The sequence below is a fragment of the Grus americana genome, chromosome 4 (assembly GCF_028858705.1).
Source record: "Grus americana isolate bGruAme1 chromosome 4, bGruAme1.mat, whole genome shotgun sequence".
NCBI classification, from domain to species: domain Eukaryota; kingdom Metazoa; phylum Chordata; class Aves; order Gruiformes; family Gruidae; genus Grus; species Grus americana.
The window spans coordinates 42,080,250-42,091,715 of record NC_072855.1 but is presented as its reverse complement, the minus strand read 5'-3'; the positions used below and the strand labels follow the sequence as shown (position 1 = coordinate 42,091,715).

The window sequence follows — 11,466 nt, the reverse complement described above, 5'->3', positions numbered from 1 at the left end:
TCTTCTGTCAAAAGTAAAAACATACAGGACAATATGCTACCTAATAGTATCAGCATTCCACGTACTTCCAAACTTGGGAGAGTTACACTCATTTAAATGAAAAAGGCAAAACAAAGCCCAGTTCTACCATCTGACTTTTAAAGCCCTCTCACAGTAACATTACTGTTTGCATCTCTCATGCCTCTAAATACGATTGTTTTATAAGTACGAATCTTCTGGGTTTATTGGTAACATATATATGCATTATGCAAAGCACACACAAGCTGATAAAAGAATTTTTAGGTAAAACAAAGATACCATCAGCCTGGATCACAGCTCCATCGATAGCTGTTTTCTACAGTAAGATCAGCTCTGTTTTCTATAATAAAATCCATTTATTCTGTTACAGCATGTTTCAGTTCTGAAAGAACACCACCTACATTAACACATAAATGGCAACTACAGCCATACAAATACTAATGGCATAGTATTCATCCATGTATCTTCCTTTGGAGGACAAGGCCTTGTAATCCTACAGGTCTTAATTTCTTTTTACAGCATCATTTGAAAGGCATGTCCTTTTGCAGACATTAACAAACACAGGTTACACATTTGTGTTAATTTTCATACCTTTTCCACATCCTGTCACCATCAATCTTTTCGTTAATAGTGTGCAGCCATTCAATTTCAAGGCACAGTAATTTTATCAGATTATTGCAGTCCTTCCTTTAGCTGATACCCAGCATTGGTACCAGTACCAATCCCAGAATTAGTGCTCCCCCCTCACTGCTACACTCCAGTTCTAGTTTGCCTGTAAGGTGAGGAATCAGAGTTACCTAACCCTTTCTTCAAAGCAAATGCTTTGCTTTTTAAAAAGAGCAAAGAAAGATAGAAAAGCATATGCACTAGTGTCATACGCTCCAACCCTCTGCACATACTTTGCCCTGAAGTAAAGAGCTTCCCACGTTTTAGAAAAAGACTTCCCTCTCCCACCTTTAAACATTTACTGTTCAAATTGTCAGCACAGATAACATTCAACTTATTTTTCCTTCACAGCCAGGGTAAGTAGTTCTCCCAGGTACGACAGATGTTGCCTCCCTGCCACCAACACCAAACCTATGCACCTGTCCTACAGATGTCTGATCCAATGTCTAGCTTACACCTAGCATGTTATTTCCTTTCCTCAAAGAGAAAGCATTTGCTTTCTGAATTTCTAACTCTGCATCTATAAATTTCTCATCCTAGACTTCAGCATTTTTGCAGCAGTAGCGAGAGGAGACTCTACATGACTAACATTGGACATGCAGAAGCAGATCCCATTTTTTGTCAGCATTGCCAGGATTTCTTGGAACAAGTCTCAATCCATGTGCTGAGCTGCCCAATTACAGCAACTGAAGGTCTTTGCTCTGTCCTTGCTTTCAGTAAAGACATGCACTGCGCTCGGTGTCTGTGACAGCAGACTTAAAATATCCAGTTGGTGAAGTCACTGGGATTATTTGCTTAAGCATGGTCCAAGGCATAATTTAAGTCCCTGATTAAGCAAAACTCACAAGCACCTGGAACTCCCACTGAGGTCAGTATAGCTGTACTGCACACACCAAAGGACTACACCAAATCATAGCCATGGTGACTAATGCACAACGTGGGAGGAAGGGACAGAGTATTCTAGGCCAATTCAGTGAACCATGACCATTAAATCTTAAACTAGAAAATAAAAATTGTTACCCGAGCTCTCCAAAGTGCTGTACTTTTCCCTTATGTCTAAGTGTTACAGCATCCAAGAAATCAATTTCAGGTTGAAAATGTCAATTTAATTTTTTTTGCTGGATTACAAAAGTATAAATAACTTCTATTTGTAAAGTAACATTGCTTCCCCCCCCCCCGGAACCATGCCACTTTATTTCTAGGATGGTCCAGAGGGAAAAAACCCTATGATTCCGCAAAACACCTCATCACACATTTAACTTTTAAGATCATGTTTAAATCCATTCCTGTCCTGTAAAGGGTGTAACAACATTATTTTGTTTGCTTTTTTGCTTAGTAAGAGTCCAATGCACTTAATCCTTTATGAAGTGAAGGCCCAGGAGGTTAAGTGGTGCATGCGATAAAGACACAGAAGGAGGTGGTTGGGCATAACATCAGGCTACATCATAATTAGCCACTAGACATGCCAGCTCTAGCTATAAAAAAGTAATTTAAAGTTATAAGCAAGACATTACATTAATACCTTAGGGACCTCTTATATTTGGAATCACTATTTCAGCATCTAATCTCTCTTCCAAAATATTCTACTGTGTTACTAAGTATAGCAGGAAGATAACGTAAGCCAGCTAGAAGCTATTGTAGATTTGTCAAAAGTGGGTTTAGTTGTAAGAACATGGGCTATTTGTTTTTTTCCAATGCCAGACACCCTGACAGCTTTAAGAAGAAACACCAACCAGATGTTGACCAGACTCTAGTATTTGCCCTTGAAACAAAATGCTGTTTCATTAAGAAACATTGCTTTTGACAGGACTGTAAAAGAGAAATCATGGAGGCAGATCTTCAGACACACACAAACAACGAGAAATAGTTCCAGCCCCTGCTAGTGTTATCTGATGATAAAGTCCAAAAATCTCAAGAGTACAGATTTGCTAATTTTTCTCCAAACTAGCTCTTGTATTGACAGAAGATACTGCTTGTACTGGTAGGTTTAGCCATTACTCAGTAAAAACAGGGCTGTAGGCTAATTAAATCACAGCTGCACAAGTATGCTCTATTACTGTCAGCTACAAGAGCGTGATACTTCACAGTCAAAACCAAACCTGTTACACAGATTGGCAAAAGTACTAAGAGAGCAGATGGAAAAATTCCCACATCGTCTTGTTCATCAGAAACACACTTATGTGGAGTCCACACAACAAAGGTTTGCCGACATAAATATAATACAGTGCAAAGACAGACGCATCCTACTGATTGATCTTTTTCCACTAGCATGAACTCCCAAGAGATGTAACTGCTCTGGGAGCAGCCGGCTTTCACAGCTTGGTTTAGCTATCTGAGGCAGTTGTGCAGCTCCGAGAGCAGTTCCTGCCATCAGCCTGGCCTGTGCCTGCGCTTGGGGGCTCTGGCAACGTAGCTGTCACCAAGGCCCCACAAACATGTCACTAGCCAAGTCCTCATCTCCCAGACATCCAAACACTTGGTCACATCCAGTAACAAACCTCACCAACCTACTGTGGGAGAGGAGCATTAGCATAATTTACTAAGGGATAGTTTAGTGTCAAAAAAAGAAACAGCTATGGTTGGACCAGACAACGTTTCACTGATCTCTTTAATTACAGGGCTGTTTCTCCTCCCACCCGTTCCCCACTGGCACATTCATTGCTGACATGTCAATCTTTACTGAGAGAACTGCAGCAACTTTCCCAGACTCAGAAACTGATATTCAAGCCCGGCTGATCCTGTGCTGTGGAGAACAGTTGAGAAATGTTACCCACAGCATTTCATATTTTAGTGTTTAATTTTTCTTGGATCATCTAAGTGTTCACTAACACTACCAAATCAGAGCAATCAAGTTACAAGAGCACTGTTGTGTTTTGCAGTTATGGCCAAATTTTCTCTGCATTTGACACCAGGTTAATGTCAATATCAAGGAGTATTCTGGTAAGAAAAGGAACAAAAGAGAAATATTGTCTGCCATTTTCCTGAGCGCAGCTGTAGCACACCTCTAAACAGCCATATGGTTGTGGCATGCCCAACTGGACCACTGAAAGTTGGTCCTAAACCAGTCTCTGGTTCTTCAGACAGAATTCAAAGATCATCTCATGCTTGCTCTCCTTCTATTTACTGGAGACATTCTCAACAGAAACACTCCAGCTTTCTGAGAATTATGCCTAGCAGTCTGTGGCAGAAACCACCAATTCAGTATTAAGGAATAGGCAGTAAGTGCAAATAATCAAGAATACTGAATGCCTAGGCAGGATGAGTACTCATTTTGTTACGAGTTTTAAAACATTTATCTCTTTGCATGTGTTCTTATCCTCCATGAAAAGGTTGATCTTTGCAAAGCCCAGTAGTATTTTATTTTAAAAAGCTATTAAATTTCATCCTTGCAAAAAAAAAAAAAAAAGCCATATTGTGTATCAGGGATCTTAAATTACTGAATGCAAAGAATTTCAGTGATATGCAGGGGAAAATAGTTACTTGCATGCTATAAACTTAGAAGCTGGACAGAGGCACAGAGTCAATGTTTGATAAGGAGCAAAAAAATAAGCAGATTTCCCTGATCTGTGTGTATTCAAAAGACACACTGAGATTGCCTACCAGAGGACTGGAAAAATGTTCTTTGAATGTAAACTTTTTGGAGCTAGCATTCTTCAGCTTATTGAGAAGTTCAACCAGCTGAAATAAGAAATTTGACCTAGGGCACGTCCCTTGTTGTGGAGAACAAAGTCGATGACCACTTTAAAGTCATTCCGCTGCTGACTCATCTCCTCTCCCAAGCATCCACAGATATACCATGAGAAAATATGGCAGCAACTAACCACAAAAGGTTTTGGGGCTAGCAGCTGTTAGCACACCAAAGCCTAGTCTGCAATTGTGGATCTGAAAATTTATAGGTTTGACTGAAAAGTGTACAAGTCTTCCATGCTTTACAGTGCCGCTAAACAGCATCATCTTTGATCTAGTGCCTTAGCCGTACCAGTGGGACAAACATTTTTTTTAGAAAAGGATAACACAGCCCCAATAGCTCTGTATTTTCCAAGTATGAAAACCGTCCAGCTTAGTTTCTTTCAGGCATATTCATTCCTTTAGGGCAGATGAGATAGTTTCTTTCACTATTTAACAGTAGGGGGCATATTCAGTGTATGCCAGCAAAGTTTAACAAAATCAATGAAGTAGCACTGATTTGCAGTAATTGAGAGTCCAACCATGTGTTCTAATGCCAAAGAATCTGGATATTTTAAAGGCTTATATTGCCTTCCTTTCTGGGAAGGGGAGTTTGGGGGGGGGGGGGGGGGGGAAATCAAAGTCCATTTGCTTTGTGGAATGGGGTTCTGTCTAAGATAGCAGGGACAAGAAAACACCTGTACGGATATTTAAAAATCCTGACATTTTTCTTTCTGCCTTTGTAATTAAAGGGTATTTTTTCTTGCTGTGCTAGCCAAATTTCTACTGTCTACACTCCTGTACACCTGAACAGGCTGTTCCCACCACTCTGAAATTAGAATGTAGCTAGTGTTTGGACACAGCCTGTGAATTGGTTTTGATCTAAATGACTACTAGATGCAAATGTCAGAAGACCTTTGTGTTCTGCATGCCACATAAACAGAACCGTAATATAGGCACTGGAGTTGGCTGCAGAGTGCAGCCGAGTGCTATTCATTTACATGGGCTAAGAGGAATTTTTATGAGCTAGTTATAACTGTGAATAATTGAAATCTGGGGCTAACGTTACTGTGTTTAAATTGTCTTTACTCCACTGAGTAGGAACAGCAGAGAAGTTAAGAACTGGTTTTGCCACTCATCTTTTCAGCAAAATAACACAGCTGACAGGAAAGAGTACAGTAGAAGGAACAGATAAATAGTAATTTCTGACATCTACTCAATATTATATTCAGTGTATCTGCTATGATTTGATAGGCATGCATGAAATGCTCATTATGTTACATTTTGAATGGCTTTTGCACGTTGCAGATTGGATATAGCAAATTCTGTTTTGTTCCTTGTAACAGCCTGATTCTGATCAAAGTGCGCTTCAGCTGCTCAAATGGATCAGCTAAGTCTCTCACCCGCAGCAATCAGTCTCTAGAAGGGTTTAGATGTTCCAGCTGTTGATTGTATTTGGAAGCAGGTCTAATCAATCAGAATCTATTTGCAAATTCGCAAAACCAGTCAGCCTTTACTTTCAAAACAAGTTTTACATTACATACCTTGCAAGAATGGGAATCGTCAGTTTGGCAAACGAGGAAACTGAGGCTCAAAAAGGCAAGACCTCAGGTTTTCCAGAGCAGCTGCTAACTTCAAGGTTCTTAACAAGTTTGTCTCCTAGAAAGTAAAAGCAATTTGGCTAATACTGTGGAAGAAGAATGCATAGCATCCATACCATTTCCCAACAGAGCCCTCTAATATTAGTGTTACTGCATAAACTATGTAGAAAGTGGACACTATCCCTGTTTATTAACAGCAACCAGCAACTCCTGTTGTGTTTTTTATTTAACTCAGTGTGATATATATATATTCTCAAAGCACACTCATCATATCAAGCCTTTCAGGTAACTGAGGAATACAGATCCCTAGTTCTGGATTTCAGATGTTTTCACATGAGAACCACAATGCAGCTCAGGCCTACCGCAACAACAGTTGCTCTAGATACAAGCAGCAAACCAATACAAGCTTAAGAGACTAGCTAAAGACCAAGGGCTGAGTTTTCAGCCAAGTTCCTCTTAGGTCCTTTCACAAAGCTGGACTCTGCTAACTAAGATCACAAATAAGTTAGGTAAGATTCAGGTCCCATATACAGGTCTTCCAAATCCTTTTCTTTCCCATTTTTTCTCCACATTCAATGTCCATGTTCTCACCATCCACCATCACCATTCCTAGCTCTTTTGTTTCTATATACAAATATTTCAAGTATGCCAGCTTATGAATGATTAAGTCATTCAAAAGAATTATGACACTGGTTTTGCTCAAGTCAAATCTGCTGAAGATCTACAATTAACCATTTATCAAAGTGCAGGGAGAGAGCCCCTGAGAGTGATTTGAGAAGTATACATATTGCAGATCCACGGTAAGAAGCCAAAGATGATGAGTGCATTGGCACGTCCCACAGAAACCAGCGGCATCACTTTTGACTGTGCACATATATGAAAGACTATACCGTCGGAGTTTTAGTAATGCCAGACACAAATCTTTTTAAGTAGACAAGTGGATTCTTGTGTTTCATTAAAGTTGATATACACCTTTAAACACATTTGCTTAAAGCTACTGGAAAGAACAAGCCAGTAAATACATTTTGCCAGCCCTGTGAAAAAAACCAGAATGCTCAGAAGCCATGTTTTTAAGCCTATGCAAAACTATCGTAATTGTCATTACTGCTATAAGGCAAAGGTAATGAAGTGAGGGCGAACAGGATTTCAGGCACCTTTGGCAAGCCAAATGTTAAACACATATTAGAATTACTCAATAATTACAATACCAAAAAAAACCCCCAATCCAAAGAAATAGTCTTACTTCTACTGCACAGCCACGATGACTTTGTGTACTTTTCTCCTATGGACGCTGATGTCAGATCACAAATCTGAAAAACAAATAGAGCTGCTTTTCTATATTCTCTATTCTGCATTTCTACAAATCATGTTTCCCCTCTTAATTAAGGAGAGTTAGACTACATGCTCCTTCTTTACAGAAAGAACTTAATGCTGTGGCACTCACTGGTAGCAGAATCTAGGTCCTGGTCAGTCTTCTTAACTAACAAGGAGTCTATTGCAGTAGCTGAAACGTCAACAGAGTCTAAACATTATTGCAAAAGCTTTTAGAATTAACTTTCTACCATTTTCCCAGCAGCCACATGTGTATAACAGACCCGTAATCGCATTCAAATCAAGATCTATTTAGGCAGTTACTGTCTGACTGCTGTAGCAGCAAACTTCTTCAGGGCAGACAAGTCTCTTGCCACCGAACACTTTTGCCCCCAGTGAAAGTTCAGGTAGATGCTTCACCTTCATGGCTGGGGACTATCTCTCAATGTACGCCCAGCAGATCCACTATGCTAGACGCTTCTTCCTCAAGGGAAAACACTTTATAACTATTATGCACTTGATATGCTGTTGACAAGACCAAACTAGTCAGTCATGATAAGACTGAGATGGAAGTTACCTACCTCTTGTGAAGTTACTTGCAGAAATAAGGAGATGGGAAAGATCAGTCAGATCCTTACTTCTCTCTACAATTTTTGCATTATAGTCATCATTCCAAACTTCTAACATTATGGAATCTGAAGACTTTTTGTCTATGAGCAGAAATATCCTCCTATGAATTCTGAAATTAAGTTCTGGTAATTTTATTGTCAAATTCTTTACAAGTAATTTAGGTTTAATGTTTGCATACACATTTTGATTTAGCTGTTTGCTAAGAAAATATTTATTAGGATTGGAAGTTTAACATAGTAAATCAAACACTTAACATTCACTGGACTTCAAACATATAAAATACCTTACAAAATTGTTTATGGAATTACACAACGCAAATGCACAGGGTTTGTCTGTTTCTACACTGAATTAATCCCAAGCCAAAACCAAAAATTAACCCCTAAAAGATCACAAAAAAGGCATGATAAACTGCATTCTTGTCATTGTTGCACTGCTATGTAATAAGCCCTTTTTACAAACATTTACTTAATGTTAAAAAAAATCAATTAAAAAGGTATTCCATCTAACAGAACTATTAGATTAACAGCTGATTTTTAACTGACTTTACACCATGAAATTCTATTAATAGAGGTACCTTAGTCACTTAGTTTAAAATATGGAGAGCAAAGATAGAAAAAATTAACCTTTAGTAGTCTTTAATATAAAATGCACTAAATTTTCCAAAATAAGAATATTATGACACGCTAGTGCCAATTTATGCTGACAAAAGCTGATACCAGCTTCTTTCTAACTAAAATTCATTTCACAAAACCTTTATATATTACATGAATATTCAAGTAAACTATTTAAAAATATTTAAAAACACAAAAAACTGAATTATACAGTGTTTCAGAGAGTTGTTTAATTTGGGAATGCTGTCAATGTCCAACTATATATATTTATAATATATTTTTTCTTATTTTTAAGACCATCATGATACTACCTGATATTGCAAGAAATCTTTGTCATTAACATTTGATATTTTTCAATGTATAACCTCAAAAAAAATTATAGGGATTTAACACATCACTGTGTACTTTTTCATCACTGTTTCTGTGTACTGTACGACACTGAATCATGCTACTGGCTTCCCTTTGTAAAGTGCTGAGTACCAGCCAAATTACATCAGATTAAACTGGAGGTGACTGTGCTCAGTGTCTTGCAAAAAATCACCACTAAACTGCTATAATCCAACAATAAAAAAAAACCCCAACAAACCAAAAACAAGTTCAGCTGAGTAGCATGTGTGTTCACCAGTGTCAAATCTCTAACAAAACCCTGAAAGACTAACAACACTTTTTTTGCAGGCTGCATTCTTTATATCCATCAGCTGCAAGGACATGAAAATATTTTATTAACGATTCAAACACTGGACACCTTCTCTGGTTGAAGGTGAGTTGCTCACTAGTTTTGGTCAAGTGGCTTTTGGGAAACTTGCAGAGCAAAATAACACAGCAACAGGAAACTGGAATGGAAAATGCCAACCATGCACAGTTATATTACTGCAAGAATTGAGCAACACATGCAAGACAAAGAAAAGGTCAGAACATACCAAAGTAGCAATGGTTAAGAAGTTAGTAAAATTTTCACAGTGTTTCATACAGCCTTTTACTTTAACACAAGTGCATCACTTACCACCACTATTGCTCAGACATTTTAAAACATCTCTTGGCCATGCAGATCAGTTTGAGAAGAAAACATAGCAAATTACACTTCTTAGGCATTTTTAGACATTAAGTACAACTTATAATTTTATTTTTATATTCAGTCTTATCAAACAGATGTTTTCAAGATATAATCATTCAAAGTGTTGGGCTTTAACATTCCTTCCAATTTTGTTGGATCCTGAGCGCTAAATGCCCAAAGAACTGGCCAAATATACAAAGCTAAGCTTTGTTCACATAGCCAAGTTATTACATAGACAGAAGGTATAGGGAATTTCTTATTGGCACTCCTAAATTTCTTCCTTCCTAACCTCGAGATGATCCTAACCTTGAGCTGGTTGAATTTTATTCAGTTGTTCACAAACATCTTTGCCTCCTGGAAACATTACTCTACTTGGGTGACTTATGAAGAAGTAGAACTAGACTCAAGAACACCACTGACTTTTTTTTTTTTCTCTGTCCAAAGAACAAAATATACGTTTTTCCCCAGTTGGCAAATTCTATTTGACGCCACATCACCACCACTCAACATTAACTCATAAAACAGAGACTTACTCCACTGTTAGACACAGCAGGGGAAAAATGTCCAGAGGATAAACGGGAGGCTCTTTATCAGATATAATTGCTTGCTCCTAAGGAGAGAATCCAGCTTCCCCTTAGTTATTCTTTCATAAATTAATAATTTGTTAAAATCATAGTCACAAGAATGTTAGCTATTACACAAAATTCAAGTTTAAAAAAACAAGAATAAATTAGTTACAGCCTTGTAAACAATTGTTCATTTATGTAACATACTTGGGGGGAAAAAAGTTCCTCTATATAATAAATCAGACAGTACAAGGCACACATCACAATTAAGAATCCAAAGTGATAAAACCAGCAGATGCTTTCATCTTCTTTGTTCGCTGGTGTAATTGTGCTATAGACACTGTAAAAATATGTAGATTTTTGTTTACATTACAGTCATTTGAAAATATTTCATGACTGTGCTTTTTCTGGTAAAATATTTGTGCTATTTTACAGTACAGTATGATTTGAAGCTCTTGGAATGAATCTTCTCAAATGTTCTCTACAAAGCTGCCAGGGAAAAGGCCAGTTTTTCCATTTCGTTGCAGAGTGCCTTTGAACCAGCCATCCTCACGTTTTTTGTGTACAAAAACAATGTCACCTTCCTTCAGTTCAAGTTCTGCTTCACTCTGAGGAGGATAGGATACCACAACCCTGTACCTGTGTAATTAGAAAAAAATACCTTAGTTTAGGTTTTTTTAAAAAAAAAAAACAAACAATTCTTTAAAAAGTATTCCTCTGCATGTTAAAACTTATCAAAACAGGAAACTGCCTAGAACTGTTTTCTGAGCACATAACAACTTAAAAGTACATCTTGAACAGAAAATAACAATAGCAGCGTAATGAATTTAAGTTGAATGTATGCATCTCCTATCAAATTTTTTTTCATCAAGATCCCTGTAAAAAAAATACATAAAATGGTTAAATAACAGGAGAAAACTGCAAACACATTTTTGGGTATAAATTTGCAGGCTCTTCCAGCCAGCGTGACTTAAAAATAACCAAATCATTCACAGCACTAACTGGGCATAATTTTACGACTGTATGGTTAATATGATGTTATCCCAGGGAAGGCTCTTAAGGAAAGGCACAGAACAAAGTAACAACTAATAAAACCTATTAATTTGCCTTGTTTTTTTAAATTATTTTCATTTAGCTTAGAAGCTTTTCAGGATAGAATGCATGCCATCTTATTTGGACACAGTTGCACAATTCGTGTGCTACTACATTAGAAATAAACATTTTTAAAAGTGTTCAACTCAACCATTTTCTTAAGCACCTGATTTTAAAAAAAAGTATATATTTGCAGTTTTTCACGGTAAAATCACCTTTCAAACATGAGCGCATTAAAAAGAGGCTACATT

The 11,466-nt window shown here is 37.6% G+C and overlaps 1 protein-coding gene across 3 annotated transcripts in view; it reads right to left on the bottom strand.

Annotated features, from left to right (window-relative positions):
• Nucleotides 1–10,254: 10,254 nt before the first annotated feature.
• SH3RF1 (SH3 domain containing ring finger 1) overlaps nt 10,255–11,466 on the bottom strand; it is an 89,696-nt gene continuing 88,484 nt past the window's right edge. For all 3 annotated transcript variants that reach the window (XM_054823554.1, XM_054823555.1, XM_054823556.1), the window contains one exon: nt 10,255–10,762. In XM_054823554.1, the coding sequence (XP_054679529.1) occupies nt 10,594–10,762 (169 nt within the window). In that variant the 3' untranslated portion in view covers nt 10,255–10,593. The remainder of the gene's footprint in view (nt 10,763–11,466) is intronic.